This window comes from Emys orbicularis, chromosome 7 (assembly GCF_028017835.1).
Source record: "Emys orbicularis isolate rEmyOrb1 chromosome 7, rEmyOrb1.hap1, whole genome shotgun sequence".
NCBI lineage: Eukaryota > Metazoa > Chordata > Testudines > Emydidae > Emys > Emys orbicularis.
In genome coordinates this window covers 55,645,672-55,673,125 of record NC_088689.1, presented here as the reverse complement: position 1 = coordinate 55,673,125, position 27,454 = coordinate 55,645,672, and the positions used below count along the sequence as shown (strand labels likewise).

At 42.2% G+C, this 27,454-nt stretch overlaps 1 protein-coding gene across 3 annotated transcripts; it reads right to left on the bottom strand.

The window, feature by feature from the left end:
- Positions 1-671: 671 nt before the first annotated feature.
- NCOA4 (nuclear receptor coactivator 4) lies at positions 672-24,484 on the bottom strand. Of its 3 annotated transcripts, XM_065408603.1 has the most exons (11): positions 24,399-24,484; positions 13,392-13,455; positions 9,515-9,669; positions 7,800-7,940; positions 7,520-7,608; positions 6,755-6,863; positions 5,799-5,870; positions 4,667-4,813; positions 3,460-4,473; positions 3,087-3,176; positions 672-2,637 (listed from the first exon to the last, which is right to left on the bottom strand). In XM_065408603.1, the coding sequence occupies exons 3-11, from the start codon at positions 9,653-9,655 to the stop codon at positions 2,632-2,634; spliced, it is 1,809 nt and encodes a 602-aa protein (XP_065264675.1). In that variant the 5' UTR covers positions 9,656-9,669; positions 13,392-13,455; positions 24,399-24,484; the 3' UTR covers positions 672-2,631. The 3 variants fall into 3 exon arrangements, with proteins under 3 accessions (XP_065264675.1, XP_065264677.1, XP_065264676.1); XM_065408605.1 differs by lacking the exon at positions 13,392-13,455; XM_065408604.1 differs by lacking the exon at positions 24,399-24,484 and having other exon boundaries at positions 13,392-13,481.
- Positions 24,485-27,454: the final 2,970 nt, after the last annotated feature.

Below are 27,454 nucleotides of genomic sequence, written 5' to 3'. Positions count from 1 at the left end.
AATGCATTTGTAAAGGATGGGGGGGGAAAAAAAAAAAAAAAAAAAAGGATGAGCAGGCATTAAAGAAGCTTCTACCTAAAGCTGGCCTTAAGCTTTGCCCTGCCCAAGTGCCAGAATTTGGGAAGTGATGAGAAATAGCCAGGCCATGAATTGCTTTCTCTGTTTTTTTTCCACTGTCAGACAGGGGAAGAGGTCTGGTAGTGAGATGTTGTCCTCTCCCCCATGCCAAGCATGCTGTTCAAGAGGCAGCCAGGACCAGCCAACAAGTTATAATGCCTGCATGAAATAAAAGATCTTGAAGTGGCCAGTTGCTCTGCTTATGGCCATCCTTCGCTCCATCTTCCCCTCTGCAAGGGCCCTAGAACAGACCCCCCCCTTACAGCACCAGAAAGGACCTTCCAGTAGTACTCTTGAGGAGGCATTTGTTGCTGTTGCTGTGCCTCTTCTAAGTAGGTTCTGTATTAAAGAGCACCCACGTAGCCTACTGGATAGTCCCATATCAGTCAAAGGACAATATGCAAATCTGAAATGTTTGTGTTTAGAGCCTCAAATGATGAGGGTGGAGCCTGTAGGGAACAGTGAAATAATTCTAAATTACAGAAAGCTGAACAAAGTGTATAAAATTCCCCAAATACAGCTTTCCACAAAGAAATAAAAACCACCACACCCACTTTTGGCTGCAATATTTTTTAATGGAAAAGACTAATCAACACTTTACATAAATATTTATTAGTATTAACTAAATTGGGGTTCTGTGAAAAGCAAATGAATACACACCCAGAAAGTTTTAAGGGCATAATGAATTGAATATGAAGTTAGCACTCATTAACTAAGGTTAAAAGGATTTTAAAGGTGAGTTGCACATCAGACATCATTAAATTCAACTGCTAATCAAAATAGGCTATCATTGGAGTTAGTCATAGTGTAGTCTTTCCATGCAGCAACAGGCAATATGGTCCGGTAAAAACTGAAGTTCAAAAAACAATTTCTGATTTCAGTAGACAGCTCAAACTATTAAAAGAAAAGGTCTTAAGTGGTCTGCTAATCTAAAGCCCTTATAGAGTCTATTTTCAGTGTGCAAAGGGCCCAGATTTTTTTTATAAATCAGTTCACAGGCTATCTGAACATAGTGGTACACACAAATACTTTCATACTGTGTAGCACCAGGCAAGTGGTATTAAGTTTCAGTCCTTTGAACAAGATTTTCTTTCTGCACTGAAAAGCTGAGGCCATTTTTACGCCAGACAAACTTTAAGAAAACGTTATCTAAAAATCATCAGAAAAAAGTTAATGAAAATGAACAGGGGAAATTAACTGTGCAGATATTAAATAACTGCTAATTCTTCATGCAAGCTAGAAAACCTACTGCCCATTTGCACCTAGTACACCAATGGTTTCAGACAACTTATGCAGTTTCATAAGGGTTTAATAAAATGTTGTATACTAAAGGAGGTATATTCATGCTATGTCCACTGCTACAGTGATCAAAATTAATCTGACCCCACTTCCCAACTCTGATACCAAGGTGATAGTTACCTTAACTATCTAAAACAGATTGAAAAGGTGGTGGGATCCATGCAGGTCACCAGCTGGAAAACGTATTGAACAGGATTACATCATATTAGGAGGCTCTCAAGCATCCAAAGTTCCATTTTTGTTAAGCATTCTGAGAGGTTTCCATTTATAATTGTATTGGTCTATGAATTAGACAAGGAACATGACTACCAGCAGTTTATACAATATAAGTTAACTGCCAATTAGTCTAAAAATAGACATATTTGAGTCACTTTTTTGTACACCAAATTGTTTTAGTAAAATTGTAATTGTTACCTCATTAAATGCTGGGCACCTACTAGCTTCAGAGTGTATTGATTCACAAAGACTAACAGCTCTGAAAAGATTGTCAGTTCAAAAGCAATTTAAAAAGATCTGGGCCAAATCTGTCTCAGTTCTCACTAGCTGAAGATCTCATTCAAAGGAAAAATTTGACAGGAAGGTCTTCCTTTAAAAACACATCCAAGAGTTCTCATCATGTGTCAGGGGCCAAAAACAGTACATTTCTTTCAAAAACTAGAATACGTTTAACAGCCTTGGGCTGAGTTGTACATAGGATGCAAGCAATAACTGCCATCCTTCAAAGGTTAACAAAAATTTGCTTCCAACTAAGGAATAAGCTATCTTGAAAAAGATGGAATCCTTCTCAAGATAAAGTTCTAGAATTTGAAGGGCAACCTTTTGGGCAAGGAAACTGCAACACTATATAGTACAGTCCAAGCACCAGAGATGCAGATTTCACAGCAAAGACATTTCATTTTACAATTGCTCTGAGCTTCAACATGCTTGAAGTGACAACCCATAAAAGAAGCTTCACATAGGCCCATGAAAGATACAATCTTACAAATGCCTATTGTGTCAGTGTGCGTATATTCAGCAGGCCTGCTATATTCAGGAGTCATTTATAACACAAAGGCATTTTCTGCACCATAACTCAGTTACCTATAATTATAGTTTGTTTTTTAGCTAAAGCAGACTAGTCAGACACAAACACAATTATTCAGCAGACTGCAATGACATAGTATGTATGTGTGGCAATCAGCAGGAAGGTGACGTGGTTCTAATGCTTCAGGTTCTTCACTTCTAGAACAAAACAATTCAGAATGCAGAGTTATTTTATTTTGTTCTTTGGTAAAACAGAAAGTAACACTCTGTGAGAGAAGCGCGTACAAAAGGGATGTTGAAAATGCTTCACATAAAGATACTGCTTCTGAGGCTGAGTTTCTTGGTACTGATAGGTTTCTGTTCTGTAATTCACCATAAACCATACAAAGATTCAATATTTAATATCAATTTACTTAACAGTGGGAATGATTCCCTCAACCTCCCCTGGCAGAAGCGGATGAGGGAAAGAACAATGGAGGAGCAGGAGGGGTACGAATGGAGAAGAGGGAATAGGTTAAGCTGCTAAAGATAGATATAGAAAGGAAATCATATGTTGCTTTTAACATTTAAATGTAGATATCTTCAAGGATTATAGAATGCACAACTGTGTTTATTAGCAATGCATTTGTGTAATTGATTAATCTTACCTGTAAAGGAGTCTGGTACAGCCACTTTTCTCTATCTCCATTCAGTTTCATACAGGCAAAAAGTTCACAAACTGTAGGTAGGCCATAGTCCTGAAAAAGGGGACATAATTATTAAGGACATTCAAAATGCATCTAAGTTAGTTTTCCTGTGTGTCAGCAATCTTTTAAAGGGGTCAGATCAAAGAAAGTTACATCTAATATTTCTTATGAGATGAATCTTGGCTATATTTGCTTTACAAAGTTTGTTGGATTTCAATACTCTTAAAATAGTGGTTGAGCATTGAGGATTGCTGTAAACACAGGGCAAGAAGTAACACTGGTAATTATACTGTCTTAACACGTTATCTAGGAACAAACATTAAAAACTGCTCACTTGTGCCTTCTTGCGTAGAAGCCATTTATCTTCCACTGGAGGCTGGTTGACATTTTCTATATTCTTTGAAGACAACATCCAACTGTTGACATTCAGAGGAAGGTGGAATGGGGCCAGCAGGTCCAGAAAGGGACTCTTGAAGCTAACTTCTGCTTTCTCCCGGTTTGCCTTTTCTTCTGTGCTTGCTGCTTTGTGCACTGATTTGGCTAGCCAGGTTGTCAATGGACTCTCAAGCAATGCTTTTAGAGGTTCTACAACCTTCACTGAACTATCCAATTTCACTGTGGTAGTAGCTGACTCCTCTGGAAACTGCCTGGAGGGATGAAGCCAGATGTTGACAGCAGATTTAGGCTTCTCAGGCTCAGGGTTCACCACCGGTATCTGGTTTCCTGGCATGCCATTTTTATCCTTCCCCTCTTTCTTCAGGAGCCACTTACACAGAGCTTCCTTTTCACAGCTGTCATCACACACACACTCTGAAAAGCTAGTGCATGGCTCATTAGCTTTGCACACATCTTCCACTTTAAATGGAGTCTGGGGGTGCTGTAGAAGCCAGACATTGGTAGATACCGTGGGTGATTTCTTCACATCCTGATGCTCATTCAGGCACTTAAGATTTCCAAGGTTTTCTATCTCTACACTCTTGGCCTGACTGCCATGACAGTTAGTGCAGGAGTCAGCTTTGGGAAGCCAATCATTTATGTTATATTCCTCCCTAAAAGGTTTAAACACACATTTCCATTTCTCTTCTGAGGCACTACTTCCATTTTCTGGGTCAGAAGGAGTAAGCAGCCAGTCAGAAATGTCCATCTCTTCTTGCTCAAGGAACTCCAATTGATCCATCTTTTCAGTGGAAAAGAAGGAGCCGCTGGTGGAATAGGAGCTCTTGTGCTTATGGGAATCTGTTTTTTCAGAAGTTTCTTCTCTTTGCTGATTCTGCAGAAGCCAGTTTTCCAAATCTTTCAGATTTCCCCAGGCTTCCTCAAAATAACAGACTTTGGAAGAGTTTAAATCCTTAACAAACAAAAAAAATACTGTTTGTATAGTGACAGCTCAGAATATTTTGAGAATCAAGCAAGATGTAACAAGGGTAAGGCAGAGATGCAAGGAAAGTATAATGGATGTGCTCCCCACCCTTCCAATTTCAACTGCAGCATGATACCACATTCCTCTTTAATACATCTTATTTAGTATGTGAACAGCATACCTGGCTGGTCTCTGGCACATGCTTTTTCATAAGCCAGTCCTCAGGGTTGATGCTGGGAGCATATGGAGCCTGGCAATTGCTAGCAGACTTGCTTCCAAGTAGCCAGTCACTGAGTGGGGAACCCAACGTCCCAGACAATAGTTTCTTCTAAAAAAGAATGTAGGGTCTTCATGTTATAAAAATAACTATTTCATTGTGGAGGCAATTTACAGAGAATCTTAGAATGTACAGTGTGTCCAATGTATACCAATATTTATTAACCAAAAGAAGAACCACAGAAGTCCCTTCTCACACCATCTTCTCAAAAGCCTCACAGTCATCTATGTGGCAGAAAACCAGCTTACTGCTGTGTGGTTTGCTTTTCCAATTGTTTCTAATTACAGCTCTACCCCGATATAACACGAATTCGGATATAACGCAGTAAAGCAGCGCTCCAGGGGGTGGGGCTGCGCACTCCAGTGGATCAAAGCAAGTTCGATATAACGCGGTTTCACGTATAACGCGGTAAGATTTTTTGGCTCCCGAGGACAGCGTTATATTGGGGTAGAGGTGTATCTAGAAACTAGATTGAAAACAGTTGTGTGTGTAAAATTAATCGGTATGACCCACAGTAGTTCTGGGTCCTGTAAACACTGCAGCACTTTTGACTGTACAGTCTGTCAATCTACATGAAAAATACCTTGAACATAGCTGCATCTTTGTGCTGGACCCAACATGGTGCCTCCCAGCTGAACTGTTGCAATACAACTGGAATGGTTCCAAATCCCTGTCTGGCACACTTAGGACTCGACTCCATTTATCCTCTAGCATTTGGACTAGAAGAGCCAAGCTGGAGCCACCCCATTCCACCCCCATGGACAAATTAACCCAAGTTCATATTTAAGGAGCTGATGTAAGGGAAGATGGCAAAAGGAAACTAGAACATCCTCCCCAACAGGCATACTCAATTGCCACGTTGTTACTGGATACTCAACCTGCAATACACCTTGCCACATTATTACTGGATACTCAAACTGCAATACCGTAACAACTGCCATAAAAATTACCAGTTAGGAAAGCCGAGAGATAACAAGATTATGCTTATACTATCTTTAGTCAAATCCTATTTTCAGAAGACAAATATTCATTTTACCTGTTCATGTTGGGCCAGCGTGCAGTTCTGCACTGACATCCAAGGGGAGGCATTTTCTGTCTCAGGAGTTTGCTATTTAAAAAAAAAAAAAAAAAAAAAGTATGAACAATAATCACTTTCCTCATTTTTAAAACTCAACTCCATTTAATTAAAAAAACAAATGTTTAAATATTAAGACTATAATGAAGCAGCATTAAAAGCACAGTTACAACTGGTAAACTCCTTTTATACCCTGGAAACTTCAAGGTTACTGAACGGGGGAGGGGGGGGGGAAGAGGGAGGAGGAGAGAAGCCTTCAAAATAAAGATGTTATGGCAAATTTCAGGATAGAGCAATTAAGCAGAATTATTTCTGCTTTTATAAAGGTAAATGCTCCCAGAGGCTGGGGCATGTACTTTTTCCAATCGATATTGCCTACAACTGGCATCCGCTAAAGAAAGTCCCCACATTAAATTCCAACTGCTACAACAAAAAGCAAGAACACATACCCGCCGCCCTCCACCAGTCACCCTAACCTTCCAATCAACCTCTGCCAAAAACATACCTGTATGTTAATAAAATGCAGGTATACTTTAGGGAGGCTGCTGCACAAAGCTTTACATATAGACTGACTCCAAATGTAGCTGAGGAGATACTTTTGAAACTGACTTCTTGACATAGCTTGGGTTTTGTTATTGCTGTATATAAATATCACATCCCTCCCATGTGATCATAATTTATCTGATCAAGGAGTTCTACACTTTCTGAAGTTGAAAAAATGTTGAAATATGCAATGATTATTAGATTATGTGCCTAAAGCTGTAAAAATATTTGTGTATGTTTTATATTTCAACTAAAGATTTAAAATGAAACCAGTTAAATAAATGATGAGGGATCTGCAGACTCCCTCTCCCCTTAAAAATATCTGAATCAAGTACTTTCAACAGTGATCCTACTAGAAAAGCCTTGGTACTCACCATTGTTTTAATTGAGCCAAACGACGTGATGGCCTGGCGAAGGAAAGATGTATCAGCCTCAAAGTTCAGATTGGAAGACTCTTCTGGTTTGAGGGTCAGACTGCCTAGTCTAAAAGAATTAAGGAGATCTTTAATAAAAAATAAAGTTCACCCATACGTTCAGTTAAACCCTTCGCTAGCTTTAAGCTTATAAAACTGAGCCAATATTTGTATAAAAGGCTTTTAATTGGCTCTGCTGCAAACAGCCAAAAATGTAAACTAATTTGAATTATTTATTTAGCTTTTTACACAAAAATAAAAAGATATATGTCCATCCAAGGCTCTATGCAGTAAAAACAGAAAAAAGTGAAATATCCAGCAAAACAGCAATCTCCTCTCCCCACTTACTCTTCCTCCCAAATCAAATGACATCAAACCTTAACCTCTGCAGTAACCTGCACAAATAGTTGTGCTTGCATTACAACTGATGGTATCCTGACTTCTCTTTAAAGGATCAATTTAAAAATCTGACACTGAGATTTTCAAAGCAATCCTGGGTATTTAGCCATACTCGTCTTCTATCCGAGACTGTTTTGAAAATCTCACCATTAATTTTTTTTAGCAATTACCGAAAATAGCTCATAGTAAAGTATTATACATATGTCATAAAAGCTAACTATGTAGAAGAGATGGTCTACAGACATTATGACCAGAAAACAGTTTAAATTCAATGTAAAGTCAAAATGAATAGCACTCTCATTTATTCAGATTATGTAATATTTTTACCTCTCCAGGCACACAGAAATCTGATTGACTAGGTCATTACTATGGGGATGTTCCAGTTGGTGGATAAGACAATTGAACTGTCCCAGCAACTATATGAAAAATAAAACATTATTATTGCCTTAGCTCCAGTAAAGGCATCACATGTTCAAATTCATACTCTTATACTTGACACAGGATATACCTGTTCAAGATTTGTACTTTACCATGAATACATACTAGCAAGACCAGTGTATTTGAAAGGGCCAATATTGCTAAATTGAGTTAAACACACAAATCTTACCCAGTACAGTTGGTATGTTTGCTGTTGCAAGGTCTCCTCTTTGAGCTGCTGAATGAGATCTACCTGTTCAAGCAGCCAAACTTCACGACTGCGCAGACATTCCATATGACGACTTATGCAGCTGTGAATCTGAGCTTTGACCTGCAAGATAAATACCAGCTCCATTTAGTATTTCTGGAATGTCTGCTGAGTAGTTCAAAACAGAACATGCCCAATGTGTTGTGGGATTTTATTTTTTTTTGTGGGGGGGGGGGGACGAGGAGGGGGAAGAGAGAAAAAGAGAGGAAAACCCACCCACTGAAATTAAATACTAATATTTTTGTACTAAACGTAATCACCTCAAACCATAACCTGAAATTTCTTTGTTCACAGAACACACCGAAGTCACCAACCTTCACACATCACAACATACAATTCACACACAACTCGCTGGGTTAAGAAAGCTAATGCTATTGTACCCAAGTCTGAGTATTCTTTAGGACAAATGCAGATTCAATGATTAACAACAAACTTTCACAAAAGTCAAATGTGGCTACCCAATTCCACAGACAGATAATATTAAATAGTAATATTTGTCATTTATGCATACTACAGTAACACCCAGAGTCCCTTGTCAGAATATGGGCACCACCATGTATCACAGGCAACCAGAGGCAGCGGGGATAGGGGAGAAGGGGAGAAAATATATTGTGACACAAACAGACATTAGCTTTCAACCACCTTCTTCTCACCCCATAAAATACATTTAATCTACAAATACGAACCATTTTGAAATCTATGTCATTGCACGTTTATTCATCAAAGACGTGGGCTTTTACTCAACATACTTACCAGTTACCCCACTTCAAAGTTCCAAGACCATTCCCATTGAAGGAGTACCCAAACACAAAGGAGTATCAGTTTATTAAAACAGCTGTTCTACTACATATTATTTGTAGCACCTTTATATCTTTCAGTTTAAAGAAGTTATTTCCAGCAGCATAAATAGTGAATCACTAAAAAATCCCATTACAAATAAACTATTAATAAAACCCAGAGACTAACACAAAACATATGCTAGTGAGATGTTGAGAAACTGCACTTTTTATTTTACCTGGTGAGGTTAGCAATACTCAAATGCTTACGTTTTGTAAGGATTATAGTTGAGTAACAATGAGATAATGGTTAGGGCTCTGTGTCTGTCATGGATTCCATGACATTCTGCGACCTGACTTTCCACGACCTCCATCACTTCTGCAGCAGCCAGTGTGGCTAACCCCTGGCCCGCCCAAGCAGCTGGCTCCAGGGCCAGCTGCTCAGGTGGCCCCAGGGCCAGCCACACCAGCCGCTGCTGGAGCAGCTCTGCAGCCAGCCGCTTGGGCAGCCCCGCAGCAAGCCCTGGGCGGCTGGCCCTGGGGACCGCCCGAGCAGAGGCCTGTGCGGCTGGAATGGGTGCTGCTGGCCCACCTCCCAAGGCTCCCTCCCACCCCCCCAGATTTAGTCAGGGGTATTTATAGCATGAACAGGTCACGGGCCATGAATTTTTGTTAGTTGCCTGTGACCTGTCCATGACTTTTACTAAAAATACCCATGACTAAATTGTAGCCTTAATAATGGTGCTTCTAGGACAGATTGCTTATTGTTTCAGAAGACCAAGTATCTTGCAGAACTACCAATCAAAACTGTGGTCAAACACTGGCAAAACATTAGACTTTTAAAAAGTATATTTTAAATACCTCTCTCCAGTTGACTTCAATTTGTTGTTCAGCCTTGACAATTCCAGCAATAGCAGTCTCCAAGTCTTTCTTAGCTTGAAGGCACTTTACAAGGGGCTCCTTACTGCAGGAGCTTCCACTCCTATCCTGCGGTGGGCTCATTCTTGGCAGTGTTCCTAAACCACAAGGAAATTTTGTTTTAACAACAGTGAAACTTAAATATTTCCAAAAGTCCCTGAAAGGATAAGAATGAGGAGGGCATATTCTGAATAGTCATCTGCATCTGCTATCTCAGGAATACTAATTTGTTATTGAAAACACATTTGAAATGTAATTTTTCTAAAGGTCAAGAGACCAAATACTAAAAAAAGCTGGTATAAGAAAGTAATGTCCAGTAACTCTGTGGACAGCGTGTCTGAATATACCAATCTTTGCCTTGGTTGTTCTTCTCTGTTTACTTTTGGTACACAGCAATTTGCAATATCTGATGTGCTACAGAAAGCAAGTTGTCTGGAAAAATATTAATGAGGAGGTCACATCAAGGTCTTGCGATTCTTCTGGGTAATTTTTCAGCATAGTAATCTATCCACACTAACAATATAAAAAGAATATCAACATGCTGAAAACTTTCTCATTAGATTTCTGTTTTCCAATGCTTTTAAACTTTTTTCTAGCTAAGGAAGACATGGAGGATGGGAGAGGTCTCAGAGGACTGGAGAAGGGAAAATATACTACCTTTAAAAAGGGGAACAAAGAGGACCCGGGGGCTTACAGACCCATCAGCCTAACTTCGATACCTGGAAAGAACTCAAACAAATTATTAAATAATCAATTTGTAAACAACTAGAGGATAACAGTGTTATAAGAAATAGCCAGCATGGATTTGTCAAGAACAAATCATGCCAAACCAACCTAATTTCCATCTTTGACAGGGTTACTGGGCTAGCAGGTAGGGGCAAAGCTGTAGACTTGATAAAGCTTGACTGTAGTAAGGCTTTTGACACAGTCACATATGATATTCTTGTAAGCTAGCTAGAGAAACGTGGTCTAGATGAAATTACTATAAGATGGGTGCATAACTAATTGAAGACCATACTCAAGGAATAATTAAAACTGGGAGGACTTATCTATTGGGGACCCGCAGGGGTCTATCCTTGGTCCGATAATATTCAATACTTTCATTAACAATTTAGATAATGAAGTGGAGAGTATGCTTTTAAAATTTACAGATGACACCGAAGTGAGAGGGTTCACAAGCACTTTGGAAGACCAGAATTTGGAAGGACCTTGACAAATTGGAGAATTAGTCTGAAATGAATAAGACAAAATTCAATGAATGCAAAGTACTATACTTAGGAAGGAAATATTAAATGCAGATACAAAATGGGGAATGACTGGCTAGGCAGAAAAGAAAAAGATCTGGGGGTTATAGAGGATCACAAATTAAATATGAGTAAGGCTACAATTTTGTCACGGACAGGTCACGGGCAATTAACAAAAATTCACGGTTTCATGACCTGTCCCTGACTTTTACTAAAAATGTCCATGACAAGAAGGGGGAGGGAGGAGGGTCCAGCACCCTGCCCAGCTGTGGCTGGGAGCTGCAGCCTCTGCCCCATGGCTGGGAGGGACTCCCACCTGTGGTGGCTGGGCTCCCCTGCTGCTTGCAGCAGCTAGGGAGCTGCACGGGTCCCCTGCATCCACGGGAACTGGGGAGCTGCCGGGGGACCCCCCTCGCCGCCCGCAGCGGTTGTGGAGCTGATGGGAGGATTCTTGGTGGCCAGGGAGCTGACGGGGGACTCTTGGCCACCATGGGAGGTGGGGGTACCCCTACAGCTCCCAGCGGCTGCGGGCTGAAGTCACGGAGGTCTCCGGAAATCACAAATTCTGTGACTTCCGTGACCAAATCGTAGACTTAAATATAAGCCAACATGATGCTGTTGCAAAAAAGGCTAATGTAACTCTGGAGTGTACTAACAGGAGTGTTGTTTGTAAGACATAGAAGGTAAATGTGCACTCTACTTGGCACTGATGAGGCTTCAGCTGGAATAATGTGTCCAGTTCTGGGCGACACACATTATGTCTTTATGTAAGACCCTTTGTTTTTCTGGGGATAGGAGGAGGAAACTTTCTGTCACTGGTGGAGCTGAACCTATGTTTGCAGCATTAGGGAATTTTTAGAAAATGCTGTACTCTGAGAGGCCTAATTTAGAACAAGAGCTAACAGATTCTTCAGACCTGTGCTATAAAACATGAGAGTCACTTCAAAAGACTATCAGAAGAGTGCAGTATCTCTGGCCTTCTCTTGATTAGGAAAAGTGGTCACGTCTAGGCTGAGTTTAGGTAGGAAATGTTAGCTAACCCCAACTACATCCTACCTTTTTGCTAGTCAGGACAAACCCTAAATGAGGCACAGAACTACTCTGAAAGGTATGATTCCCTGCCTCCACTCACAACAGTTATCGCAGTGAGAATTCTGTTTGGTTGAAAGACTGAACTACACTGCTTCCAATACACATTTTTTTAAAATAAGACTAGTTTCCTCTTCCTATCCCCAAAACACAAAGAGTTTTACATAGATGTAAATAAGGAAACTCAAGACCTTTACACCAATGCAAATTTTCTTACAATAGAATGATAAACTATAAAATAATCTAGCAATACGTTTTCTTTCAGACTTCCTAATATGTGTAAGTTACACCATCAGACTCTCTTTGATAAGATGATATAAGTATAACGAAGTCTCATTACCAAGAGGTCTGAATGAGTCATGTTACACAAGCTCAGGGCTTGTCTACACTGGCAATTTACAGTGCTGCAACTTTCTCACTCAGGGGTGTGAAAAAACAGCCCCCGGAGCGCAGCAAGTTTCAGCATTGTAAAGCGCCAGTGTAGACAGTGCACCAGTGCAGGGAGCCGCGCTCCCAGCACTGGTAGCTACGCCCCTCGTGGGGGTGGGTTTTTTAGAGCACTGGGAGAGGACATTATCACTCCCTATCCCCATGCTCTCATTCAAAGGTAAATTGGCCTTAGTTCACGGTAGCTTAAGCTCTTTCTGCTCCAAGTAGCTGTTAAAGATCCAATGGCACTCTTCACAAACGTTCCTAGCCAAAAATTCCCTAGCTTAAGCTACAGCAAACTAAGGCCACTTTAGTATGGTATATGGAATATATTTCCCACTGTCTCAGTTGTATATCATAGGTACAAAGCCACTGAGTTGTTTTACAGATTTTATGTTTCAAAACTTTCTAGATTAAAAATACTAATTGCAATGTCTTTAAATATATGTATAGAAGACTGTTGATGTGAAACTGAAAATGATCAGGGAAAAGAGTCTGTACATCTTACAACTTGTACAATGAAAGCCCCTACATTAGTTAAAACTACACTTTCTTCATCCTGCATTTCTATTCAATGATGGAAATAGTTCAGCAGTGACTCTGGTTATTAACAAGCGTATAGTGTTTTCTCTTTCAGCATCCACTGATTCATACAGCTTTCTAGGAGTCACCCAAAACCTCTTTTAAACAAAATTGCAATCTTGTTCCAAATACATATCTGCTCAGGAATGCACCAAACAGTTTCTAGTGCAGAGGCAGGTACACACGAATTCTTCATACAAAAGAATGCAATTAAATTTTCTTCTAAAAAAAAAAAAAAAAAAAAAAAAGTCTGGAAACAAAAGACTTTGCTTGTGTCTAAGTTATTAGTCCCAGAAATGTTTAATCTTCTCATTATCGTCCTATTCTGAATATAACAAACACAACATACTAACAGAAATTCATGCGATCACAAGTCCCTGTGGTAAATATTTTATGCAAATCTTTAAACCATACACCCATACCGTTGATTTTATGTCACATCCCTGCAGTCTGAAAGCCAAGCCTGCTTGTCCTACCTGTTTACTGTTCGCCTTGTCTTCCCGTGCGACGATCCCAGGTTCTCGCGGTCTTGTGTAGCCCCTGCAAATTTATCAGCTGTGAGCGCTGAGCAGACTTTGGAATCTGCCAGCGCAGCTTACTTCCTAAACCCATCCCTCGAGCCCCACGTGGCCAGGGCAGCCACAGCCGATACTCAGTCTTGCACGTCTTCATAGAGAGGAGGGGTTTACGGGTGCACCAAACAGAGAAACGCCTGGAAACAACCGTGGCTGCAGAGAGCTCTGACTGGCCGGAACGCTCATACACAGAAACCCGAGGGAGGCTACAGCATAAAGCTGGGAGAAGAGGCCGGATTGCTAATACTGAGAGAGCGGGGGACTCGGGGAGGGTTTTGTGTTTTTTAAGATTTAATAAAAGTTTTATTAAAATAAGCTTCTAGAGAAGTGGAGTCTGTTAGGCTCTTTACTTTGCATGGCTGCTGCACAGAAAGAACACAGATCTGCTGCTGAACACATGATGTCCGCTCCCCACTTTACGCTTATGGACTTTAGTCTTCTAACCTCTGTCCAACAGGACAATGCAAAGGAGAAAGGCCACTTTAGGGGTCTTAAAAAACTGCAAGTATGGCACATGTTGGTCTCCAAACAATCCCCTTTTGGAAATTAAAAGATGGAATTTTGTTTGCCAAACCTGCACACTAACAGTTGTTTAGGGCTGAGCATGCAAACTGTGTATGTGGTTTGGCTAACAAATATGGGTCCATTTTCTCAGAAAGATCTGTAACTTAGCTCTTCAACCAAATCTTCCACACTTTACATAAGAGACAACCTGTCTACATCAAAATCTATTCAGCAAAGACAAAAATAATTGGCTTGAGATCTGGGACCTTATGACAGCTATTATTCTCATACCATTCATGTACTATTCCAAAGGCAACCCATTACTCTCAATAACAAACCCATGAAGTAAGTTCCTCCTAGGACAACTTTGCTTTTAGAATACTGTGCACTAGTGAATAATGCGCACACCATACTAACAGGTTTCAGAGTAGCAGCCGTGTTAGTCTGTATCCACAAAAAGAACAGGAGTACTTGTGGCACCTTAGAGACTAACAAATTTATTAGAGCATAAGCTTTCGTGGGCTACAGCCCACTTCTTCGGATGCATATAGAGTGAAACATATATTGAGATATATATACACACATACAGAGAGCATGAACAGGTGGGAGTTGTCTTACCAACTCTGAGAGGCCAATTAAGTAAGAGGAAAAAAAACTTTTGAAGTGATAATCTGTACTGATTTCAGAGTAGCAGCCGTGTTAGTCTGTATCCGACTGAGCTATCTTGATTATCACTTCAAAAGTTTTTTTCCTCTTACTTAATTGGCCTCTCAGAGTTGGTAAGACAACTCCCACCTGTTCATGCTCTCTGTATGTGTGTATATATATCTCCTCAATATATGTTTCACTCTATATGCATCCGAAGAAGTGGGCTGTAGCCCACAAAAGCTTATGCTCTAATAAATTTGTTAGTCTCTAAGGTGCCACAAGTACTCCAGTTCCTTTTACACCATACTAAGACACCTAGAGACATAGTATGCACAAGTATGGTCCAATTATTTTAATATGTGCCTAGTTTACAATGATTATTTTCAAACCACTGAAGTAATTGACTGTCAGCTGAATGGAATTAATGTTTTAAGATGTTTTGATATTATCCTTGCTCGTTTCAGGGAGTGGGTGTAAAATGCATAATTAGAAAATTCTATGTTTTAGTGTATGATTAACACCCATCTATTGATAATTATTTAGACTAGGTTAAACTGATAAAAAGAATTCAAGTGCCTAGAGTGTATGGCAAATCTGGTTAATTGGTACATAAAAGACCCTCCCTATAACTCCAACCCATTTTGTAAAAAAGAGTTATACTGAAGTGCTTTGTTGGATGCAGTTCCTGGAACAATTTTATAAAACACATAATATACACACACAGCTAACTAGCATTAGCCAGAAGCCTACACACCTAAGCTATGAAAATATTTTCTCTCTCATTGTTCTTTATAGTAATGATTCCTCTGGACAATCTTAGTAAATACCAACAATTACTGTATTTAGAAAACAAGTAATCTATTGCTTTCAGAATATAAATATAGGACTAAAAAAATACATCCAGGAGACAGGAGAGGAATCTTTTGAGCCAGAATTTTAAATGTATGGGTAAATATCTACTTCACCCTTCCAAGGGAATAATTCAAAATGTAACAATTTTTTCTATCATTAATTCTCAGATGGATTTGAGATGTGCTAAATTAAGATTTTTCCAAACAGGGAACAAATTTCAGATAAACTACGCTCTTCTTGTATTAAAGTCATCTGAAGTTATCCAAATACTCCTCCAGGACCAGAGACCTTTTGGGATTAAAAAAAATAGTTCTTTGAGCAGTTAGGAATGTACTGGTACTGACTGCCTCCAGGTAATACCCACTTAACCAACACATTACTCCTACTTAAACACAATAATAATACCTAGCTCTTATATAGTGCTTTTCATCAGTAAATCTCAAAGTTTAATGTACTTATCCTCACACAACCACTGTGAAATGGGGAAGTATTATTATTATCCCCAAGAAGGACCAAATAAATTTAGAAAATCAACTTCCTATTAAGGTCCAAAATCACAGAAAATGGGTAATGTTATTACATTTCTATTGCATGTTTTGACAGGAATTAATTCTTATATCAAAAGATTAAAATCTCATGTTGTCATAGGCAGTACTCAAAAACTACCTTAGACTATTTAAAAAGCAGTCCACATTAGCTAGGAAAGTATCTGAAATGCTTATATTAGGCTCTACTCAGCAATACAGGCGGTCAATTAGCTCATTCTAGGTTTAATAAGACTCTTTCCTAGCAAATGCATTTTAGTATCCACTTGTCAGTTTAAACCACAAAACCAGAAAGTGCTGTAATACATCCCACTATTTTGTCACAAATCTCTTCACTGGATGTGACAACGTGTGTTACATACTAAAAAGATACATAAAATATACTCAATGAGCATGTGGTTAGTAGCCCCTTTTACTTGTTGGGATGCAAGGAATAAAAAGCTGTAAACAACAATAGTCTCGTATAAGCTTTTCACTACTGTCAGTTTTCATTGATTCCCTGGGTCTTTCACACAGCAAGTGGGCAGGGGGGGGGGGGAGGAAATGTGCCACAAAAATTGGCAAGGCAGGATTGGGGGCAGATATAGCATCTGTTACTATTTTTGTAAATTGATGTTAATACTAAAGTAATTATTTTGTTTCCCAGCACCAGAACACACTGCTAAAGGCTTCAGAAAAGGAGTGTTTTACTAAGAACTCCTCTGCATGACTAACCAACAGAGTTAAAACTTGTCAGGTACAAAATGAAGACCATAATGCATGGCCTCAAGGTGATACAGTAACTCCTCACATAACTGTCCCAGTTAACGTTGTTACGTTGCTGATCTATTGTATTAGGGAACAAGCTTGTTTAATATTGTGCAATACTCCCTTATAACATCGTTTGCCAGCTGCCTGCTTTAACCACTGCTTGCAGGATTCTCTGTAAGAGTAGCCCCTCCTTGTGGGGATTAGAACTGGGGGGGGGGGCAGCAGCCCCCCTCCCCCATCAGCTCCCCTAAATTCCCTGTAAGGTATGTGGCTCAACAGCTGCCCAGCAGCAGTTCAGGTGGCCCTCCCCCCACTGCTGTGCTGCTCCTGCCCTGCCCTCTGCCTTGGAGCTGCTCCCCAGAGCTTCCTGCTTGCTGGAGGAGGAGGGGAGAGGGATGCTGATATCAAGATGTCCCCCTGCTCCTTCCTCCCCCCCCCCCGCTCCGTACCCCCTCTCCAAAAAGGGGAGGAGGGGGACAGGGCTCAGGAACAGAAAGGAGGGAGCTAGCTGTTGCTTCCTGTCTGAAATGGCTGAGCTGCTTAAAAGGGCAACTTAAACTGGGGTCAGCGTACTTAAAGGGGCAATGCACGTCTCTCTCTCACTCATGCACGCACCCCCCAGCACTTTGGAAAGTCAGTACCTGTGCAGCCATGCATGTGCTGTCAGGAGGAGGGAATGGTGCGCTCCAGCTGGATAGCGTGGGCTCATCATCATGTTCAGTTTCCGCAGGGAAGTATTTGCAGCTAGTGCCCTGCATCTATTATGTTTCCTCCCTCCTACCTCAGTCCATGCTGCCTTGTAGAGTGTGAGGCTATTAACAGCAGCGTATTAACCCTTGATGGCTCAGCCGAGTGCTAGTTCATCATTTAGCAGCAAGGCATTCCCTGGGAAATATTCCACCCTCTTACTCCACCACCTCAACCAAGCTTCACAATCATTCATTGCTGTGTACAATATTAAACTGTTTGTTTAAAATTGTTTAAAACTTATACTGTATATGTATATGTCTTTTGTCTGGCTAAAAAAATTTCCCTGGAACCTAACCTCCCCCATTTACATTAATTCTTATGGGGAAATTGGATTCGCTTAACATCGTTTTGCATAAAGTAGCATTTTTCAGGATCATAACTACAACGCTAAGTGAGGAGTTATTGTATGTCAGAATTTTCAGTGCTCAAACTGAGACCTTTTCCCCACCTCCCTAAAAGATTACTTTCTATATTCCTCAACTCTTGCATTTCTATTTTTTGGTCCAAATGCTCAGGGACTAAAGAATACTTTTGGTATAATGAAAAAGATCATATGCCAGGGGACGGAAGGGCAGATACAACAGAATAATGGTTGTACAAGCTTTTCATCTGCAACAGCATCATCTGATTTACTGCTTATATAGATTGTTTTCATACATTTCAAATGCAGATTGGGTCACAAACACCCATAAAACTGGTAATTTCTAAACATTAATTACCAAGTTAAGAGAACTTTTGGACACAAAAAACTTATTCTTGACAGAGTCTATCTATATTAGTAAAATGACTTCTTGTTGACTATGGTTGTCGCTAACTGGTCACCGTAATGATCCAAATGAGCTACAGTTGTAAACTGTTTAGGTTGCTAATGCTTGTCTATATTAAAAGACTGAGACGTTTCCCATTATAGTACCAATGAATCATGGTTCTCCTAAAGTACCTATCACAGAATGCAGGCCCCACAAATCCTCTTAACAGATGGAGAAGTGCTGTAGCAAAATGTAAAGTGTAATCCCTATTATAAGCATTTTTCAATCTAAAATAGCATGCATTTAATAAAACTTGGTGTCAGCATTCCCCTTCTCCAAAACACAGGTCTTTGTTGTATGCTGTACCTTATAAAACAGAAGCCATACATAGTTACAGAAGCTGCAGTAGGCTCAAAACAAGAGAGGAATCTGGAATTACCACCTTAATGAACAACAACAAAAAATGCTTCACATAATGCACTTTGCAAAACTGGAGATTAGACGTGCTCTTTATCTACCCATGCCATTTTGGAATTGTATCAAGTGAACTTGTGTTGCTGCACTTCCATCCACATTAACACTGGAATAGTTCAGACTGAACCAGTTACACCTCTACCCCGATATAACACGAATTCGAATATAACGCGGTAAAGCAGTGCTCCGGGGAGGGCGGGGCTGCGCACTCCGGCGGATCAAATCAAGTTCGATATAACGCGGTTTCACCTATAACGCGGTAAGACAGCGTTATATCGGGGTAGAGGTGTATAAGATTTGCTCAGAGTTAATGCAGTAGTATCAATACACACTTGAGAAACATTACAAACATTAGTGTGGAAAGTGTTTTAAATGTGTTCTAGATGTTTGAAATGGTTCTTTTAAGTGTTGGAAGTCTGTAATGTAGTTGGGACACAAAAGTTCAGCACCCTTCTTAAAGCCTGATTGTGGTTTTATGGCATTTAAATTAAAAGTAAAAGTACAGTACAGACCCATTTACACGCGAATCCGCTTAAAGCGCAGTAGTGCCATGCCTCCCAGTGCTACCTATTTAACATGCGAGATTCATTAACACGCGGTACAGGAACTTGCTATGTAGCGCTACAGATTTGCTCACTAACTCACTGACCTAGAAATCGACAGGAAGTGCGGAGTGGAAATGTGTTGTACGTCTTTACCGATATTGGTAAAGACGTATCACGCACGCTTAGTCATTGTCACGCTAGAGCTATATATAATATATACATTAGTACTGTAGTTATATAGTAATACAGTATATATACTACATTAGAAAATTTTAACCGTAGGCCTAATATAATGGCAGAGGGCAAGCGTCAGCGTTCCTACACTGTAGAAGAAAAGCTAACTGCAATAGATGGAGTAAATAGCGGAGAAACCCAGGCCAAAGTTTCAAAAGATATTGGGATTGCCGAATCTACTCTCCGAGGATGGCTAAAAAACTAATCTAAACTGAATGGCTTTGTACAAAATATCAGTTCTGCCGCAGGGCTTAAGCGAAAACGTGTGAGCTATTCAGCAAAACCCACAATAGACAAAGCCATGCGCACGTGGTTTGCTCAGGAAAGGCTGAAAGGAATGATGCTAAGTGGGCCAATTCTTCAAGCCCAAGCGACAAAATTTGGAAATTTAACGGGGGATGAATCATTCCAAGCCAGCAAGGGGTTTATAAGTCATTTTAAAAAGCGTCATGGCATAGCACAGGTATCGATTTCTGGAGAAAGCCGATCAGCCGATGAATCAGCCGCGTAGGCGTTTCCCACCGAGTTACAATCTATTTTACAAAATGAAGACTACCACGAAGAACAACTTTATAATTGTGATGAAACAGCTTTATTTGCAAAACTGCTACCTGATAAGACTTTAGCCTTTAATTACGAGACACAGAAAACAGTTGGATTTAAAAAGATAAAAGATTGTGTGACTCTTCTTTTTTGTAGTAAAAAGACGGGCAGCCATAAGCTTACCCCTCTTCTCACTGGCTGTTTTCATAACCCTCGCTGCTTTAATCACCTCAATAGAGCCAAACTGCCAGTAATATACGTTAACAGCAAAAATACTTGGATGACGAGACACATTTTCGATGACTGGTTCCACAACAGCATTGTTCCAGCTGTTCGTAAGCATCTGCGGTCGAAGAAACTCGAAGCCAAAGCACTTTTGCTACTTAGCAATTGTCCAGCCCATCCTCCAGCCGAATCACTGGTATCGAGAGATGGAAAAATTCGAGTGCTATACCTACCATTCAACACAACATCAAAAATTCAACCTTTAGACCAGGGCAGAATTTTAAAAACAATTATTGACGGGAGCTGATTTCAGCGATCATGTCATGCACATCTTCAGGCATTTCTGAATTCCTGAAACAGTTAAACATGAAGGAAATTATTTATTTAGTTAAAAAAGCTTGGGACGGAGTAAAACGAAAGTCCATTGAAAACTACTTGATGAAGGCTCTCAGTGATGCCTCTTCTGTCAAAGACAGCTCAGACTCGGAAAACTCCAGCAGTGGCACTGATTCAGAGCCAGACTTTGAAGGATTTTCGGAAGAAGATGTCCTACAAACACGCAAGCAAACAAAAGAGGATAAAAGTAAACTTCTCTTTCAAATGATAAAAGATTTTAGTTTGGATACATCGCCGGAAATCATTACCGAGTGGCTGGAGATGGATGAAGATTGCCCGACTTCAGAATTTCTGTCTGAGGGAGAAATATTAACGGGCTGCGAGGCTACGTCGGACCGCGAAAGTGATGGCGAGAATTCTAATAATGCAGGCCTAAATGACAATGATGACGATGACGAGGATGTCGTTGAAAAGGTCAAAATTTCGCCCACAGAAGCCCTTAGTGCTGTAGAAACTGTTGTAAGATTTATGGAGGAGCAAAATGCGGAAAATATCGAAATCATTCATCTGCGGCAAATGACAGACTTCATAAGAGAGAAAAAAACGTGAGCATGAAAGAGCAGAAAATAACGGCGTTTTTTTCTAAGTGAATCATAGACACTTTTTTCAGAATGGCCCTCTTAACCCGCGGTCATGATGGCTTGATCCCCGACATCCGCGCGTAAATGGGTCTGTACAGTAAACCTTTTTCAGTACCCCCCCCCAGAGGGGTAACTGTTGTTTATACTCATTATTAGCATGCAGTGTTATTGTAGTCATGTTTTATCCTGGAAGAATTCTGCATCGCTTCACACAAGCAGAATTCATGTGCCGCTCAGAATTTATTTATTTTTCCTCAGCAGAAAATTCATTCTGCCAAGAAGTGCTGCAGTTACACCTTTTGGCCACCAGGGGCCACTGTGAACATAAGAACCGCTATACTGGGTCAGACCAAAGGTCCATCTAGCCCAGTATCCTGTCTTCCAACAGTGGCCAATGCCAGGTACTTCAGAGGGAATGTACAGAACAGGTACTCATCAAGTGATCCATCCCCTGTCGCCCATTCCCAGCTTCTGGCAAACAGAGGCTAGGGCCACCATCCCTGCCCATCCTGGTTAACAGCCATTGGTGGACCTATCCTCTATGAATTCATCTAGTTCTTTTTTGAACCCTGTTATAGTCTTGGCCTTCACAACATCCTCTGGCAAAGAGTTCCAAGGGTTGACTGTGCGTTATATGAAGAAATACTTCCTTTTGTTTGTTTTAAATCTGCTGCCTGTTAATTTCATTTGGTAACCCCTAATTCTTGTGTTATGAGTAGGAATAAATGACACTTCCTTATTTACTTTCTCCACACCAGTGATGATTTTATAGACCTCTATCATATCCCCCCTTAGTTGTCTCTTTTCCAAGCTAAAAAGTCCCAGTCTTATTTATCTCTCCTCTTATGGAAGCTGTTCCATACCCCTAATTATTTTTGTTGCCCTTTTCTGAATCTTTTCCAATTTCAATGTATCATTTTTGAGATGGGGCAACCACATCTGCACACAGTATTCAAGATGTGGGCGTACCATGGATTTATATAGAGGCAATATGATATCTTGTCTTATTAGCTATCCCTTTCTTAATGATCCCCAACATTCTTTTTTGACTGCCGCTGCACACTGAGTGGATGTTTTCAGAGAACTATGCACAGTAACTCCAATATCTCTTTCTTGAGTGGTAACAGCTAATTTAGACCCTACCATTTTATACGTATAGTTGGGATGTTTTCCAATGTGCATTACTTTGCATTTATCAACATTGAATTTCATCTGCCATTTTGTTGCCCAGTCACCCAGTGTGGCACCAGAACAGAGAACAGACGCTCCCAGGTGGGAACAGCCCCAGCTGCGGCTAGGGAAGAGCAGAGGCTGCATTCCTCACAGCTCCCTGCCAGTGGGGTCAGGTCAGGAGGCATGGGATATGGGGGGACAGACAGCGTGGGGAACATGGAGCTGCTGGGGTGTCACAGACTGCGGTTCAGAAGGGCTAGTGGGGGACAGACTGGGGCAGAGGCTGAATAGGAGTGGGCGTGCAGGGACCCCACCGGCCCATCTCGCCCGCCCCATCGGGGAGGTGGAGCATGAGCGTACGGAGACGGGCGGAAGAGGGTGGCTGAGTGGGGGTGCAGGAACACATGGGGATGGGGGAAGAGGGTGGCTGACTGAGAGGCTAGGGGTCACCCAGGGTCTGCATGGAAGAGGCTCCCTAAAAATCCCTTCCCCCAACAAACTAAAAAAACTGTTCCATACTTCTCCCACCCACACCTAACAACCCTCCAAGTTCACTCTCAGTTTCCTTCCCTGCAATTACTTCCCTCTCCCTCAGCTCCTCTGATACCCCAACTCCCCCACGCCTTTGCACTGCTTCTGAGGGGTGCAGGAAATACATTTCTGTATTGTAGTGTAAATGAATTATTACTCAAAGTTCTGTATTAACATGCCTAGTAAGGAATCTATTTGTCAAAAAACTTTTTCTGAATCTTTTGTTTTTGTCTGTATTGTTACAGACATACTTGCTAACAGGTATTTTGAAATAAATTACCAAAATAATTGAAAGGTGTGACTATACTGTGTTATTTTGACAAATAAAATATGCTGAATTTTGCTGAATTTTAAAATACAGGGGTACACAGAAGTCTTCCAAGGGGCACATCAACTCAGCTAGATATTTGCCTAGTTTTACAAAAGACTACGTAAAAAGCACCAGGAAAGTCAGTACAAACTAAAACTTCATACAGACTTGTTTATACAGTTCTACATACTATACATTGACATTCAAAAACAATATTTATATTTTATTGATTTTATAATTATATGGTAACAATAAGAAAGTAAGCAATTTTTCAGTAATAGTCTGCTGTGACACTTTTGTGTTTTCAATGTCTGACTTTGTAAGCAAGTAATTTTTAAGTGGGGTGAAACTTGGGGGTATGCAAGACAAATAAGACTCCTGAAAGGCAGCAAAGAGTCCTGTGGCACCTTATAGACTAACAGACGTATTGGAGCATAAGCTTTTGTGGGTGATGCATCCGACGAAGTGGGTATTCACCCACGAAAGCTCATGCTCCAATACGTCTGTTAGACTATAAGGTGCCACAGGACTCTTTGCTGCTTTTACAAATCCAGACTAACCCGGCTACCCCTCTGATACTTGACTCCTGAAAGGGGTACAGTAGCCTAGAGAGGCCGAGAACCACTGATGTAGATTGCGGTAACCCCCAGCATGTGCTCTTCAAACAGAGGAAGCCCATCTATAGGCGCTGTCCCAAAGTCCTCCCGCACCCTCTGTCCCCACTCCACTCTCTGCCCCTGGCAGCCTCTGCTCCCCAACGTGGACAGGCAGCACCTCTCCGCCCGTCTGTCTGTCTGCTCGACTGCCCCACGCGTTACAGGAGTCACTGTCACCCGCCGTGACGCAGCCCCCGGGGGTAGCGCGGCCCGGAGCGGCCGCCCGCCCGTCAGTTACCGGCGCGCAAAGGGCGGGGGAAAGCTCCGTAGGCCCAGGCCGGAGCGGCGGCGCTGCGGTCCCTCCCCGGCGCACTCGAGGGCTGAGCCGGGCCGGCCGGGACGCGAGGCAGAGCCTCGGCTCTGGGCGTGCACGAGCCGGCGGGGTTTCCCCAGCGGGTGAGCGCGGGGAGGGGTGCCGTGTCCCGGGGCGCTCCGCACTTACCGGGCTGGGGGCGGGAGGGGTCCCAGAGACGCAGCGGTTTGACCTCACGGCCTGGAGGCTCAGCGCAAAACGGGAGAGGGGGAGCGAGCGGCAACTCTCGCGAGAACTGTGCCCGTCGTGAAGCCTCGCGTGGAGTAGTGTGCGTGTGCTGACCCGTAGCGGCAGAGAGGCGCCACTACCAGTGCGGGCACCTTGCCAGCCCGAGTTTCCTGCTGCGCTAGAACTGGGTCTGCGCATGCGCAAAACCCCTGCCCCTCCCGCCCCGCTTAGCGAGGGGGGGCAATGGGAGGGGGGGACTGGCCGAGGACGGCGGCCACCCGCGGGGGGGGGCGGGGTTGGGTGCTGCAGGAGCTGGTGCTGCTGAGCACCCTGAGGGCCGGGCCAGGGCATGGCCCACGAGCCGCCATGACTGGGGAAGCAGCTCCCCTCGGCCCAGCTGACGTTAGACTTACTGGTTTGTAATTGCCGGGATCACCTCTAGAGCCCTTTTTAAATACTGGCGTTACATTATCTATCTTCCAGGCATTGGGTGCAGAAGCTGATTTAAAGGACAGTTACAAACCATCGTTAATAGTTCCGCAATTTCACATTTGAGTTCTTTCAGAGCTCTTGGGTGAATGCCATCTGGTCCCGGTGACTTGTTACTGTTAAGTTTACCAATTAATTCCAAAACCACCTCTAATGTCAGACCCCCTGAGAGAGCAAGGCTGACCTAATCCTAGGCTGGGGTCGCACAGAGGGGTTGGGTTCCGTTGGCCTGGCAGTGTAGCACCTATGAGGTGCGCTCAGGTCGCCCTGGGGCTAGTAATATTAATTTTTTTTCTTTGCGTGAGAACCTCAGTTTTCACAAATCACGGGACTCCCGTGGCTGGGGCTTCAGGAACACACACACCCCCTCTGCTGGCATGAGACGAGCTAGCACCCCTACACACTTTCATACATGGGTTTGTGGGGGGGGGTGTCAAAAGAATTCATTGGCAGGTTTTTGGCATCCAAAAAAGAAAGAAAAATCCCAACTCAGTGCCCTAGGGCTCCTGGCATATGGGACACAAATGGAACTGGCAGCAGTGACCAGGAGAAAGCCCAGAAATGTCTCTTCGTCACTAACATTGCTTTTGCTAAGGCAGGGCTGTCGGGTGGCCAGGATCTCATTTGACTGCCCCATCATGTTTGTTCGCATCTCAGCCAGGATCTCATCTGGCTGAATTGTGGGCGAGAGCTGTAACTCTCCCACCTCTACAGCTTGCCTTTGTGCATAGCATCTGACTGAGCCTCTGGGTCTGACGGAGGGGGACCTGAGAAGGGATCAGGCGTGCTGCATTGAGTGTGGGGGAGGGGGGAGCAGCTGGCACAGCAAGTTTGGTCTAAGGCAGAGCTGTCAGACTGTCTCAAAGTAGGCCACAGCTTGAGGCATAGAACCCTATGGCCACTTACCTGCCAGTGCCAAGCCTCCCCAGCTACCCATCAGCACCAAATCTCCTCTCCCATTCACCATTGTCCAACCTTTCCAGCCACAAGCACCCAGCCTTGCCACCCCTCCCACTCTCCCTCATCCAGACTGCCTTACCTCATTTTTCTGTCCCCAGCCCATCTTGCTTTTTCACTCCCCTTCACCATCCAATAACATCCCCGTGGCAACTGCAGCACATACTTAGGTAGAAAAGTACCTTATTCAGAAATTTTTCACTAGCAAATTTTTCACTGGGTAGCTCCAGGTTCCAAGGGCAACTCCCCCATCCTCTCTGTCCACTGGTGGAGGAAGACTGGCTGTTTCCTCATACTTGTTTCAAGCTAATTTTTCAGGCCTTCATGCAAGAATATGCTGGATGTCTGTAGAAGTCACTGTGACTTGCCAGCTTTCTGTGACCCATAGATTGAGAACTACTACTGATTTAAAGAATAGATGCAGAGATGGAGGGGGCAGAGATGTTTCACCTCCTATCCCCTCAAGGAAACCCATCTCCCCCTAAACACCAGCATAGATAAAGGTGTGAACAATATCTCACCACTCCCTTTTCACTGCAGTGATGTTAATTTGCTTACTGGATGAGACTATATAAAGATTAATGTTTTAAAGCAGAAAAAGTCAAAGCTACACCCAGAACTGGAGACCAAGCACTTTGCAGAAACACCTCCATTGTCTTCCTGCTTTCTCCCCAACCTCCAAAATCTCCATTCACCTCTCCCCATCTTTTAATTATTTTAGAAGGAGCTCGCTCTCGCTCTCCAAAGCAACTTCAAGCCTATGCCCCATATATTATGGAAGGAGAAATGTTTTTCAAGTTTCTTAATTAAGAAAATTGCAATATGGTAGCTCATCAAATCCCCATAATAGCTACAGGGCTATTAATCACTGAACAAATCACCTGGCAAGGGACCAGGGCCGGCTCCAGGGTTTTGGCCGCCCCAAGCAGGCAAAAAAAAAAAAAAAAAAAAGCCGCGATCGCAATTGCGATCTGCAGCGGCAATTTGGCAGGAGGTCCTTCTCTCCGAGCGGAGTGAGGGACCGTCTGCCGAATTGCCGCCGAATAGCTGGACCTGCCGCCCCTCTCCGGAGCGGCCGCCCCAAGCACCAGCTTGCCAGGCTGGTGCCTGGAGCCGGCCCTGCAAGGGACACTGAACTGTTAAGTATCCTGAATTTCTTTTTTAAGGATGTCCAATAATTTGATGTTGCCTAGTGCAGCCTTCAGTATTGTCTGGTGTACATCCTATTCCTTTTGATCAGCACTTGCAGAAGAGAATAGAGGCATGGAGAATTAGAGTTTGGGGTCTAAGAAGAAAAAATGTCAGAAAGAAGATGGGGGACTGAGAAAGGAAAGACACAAAATGAGAAGGGAAAGCGTCTATGAAAGACAGCTAACAGAACTGTACACCACTGAAAATTTAACCTAGTGATCTGGTACTCAGGAAAGGGGAAACAAGTGAAGGGTACAGCAGATTCATCTATCTTGCCCTCTGCAAAGAGCCTAATTAACCTCAAAATTAGAAATGAAGACATTAATTTATTTATTTAAAATATTTTTATTTTTTCCCCACTTAAGTTGTATTTCATGTCT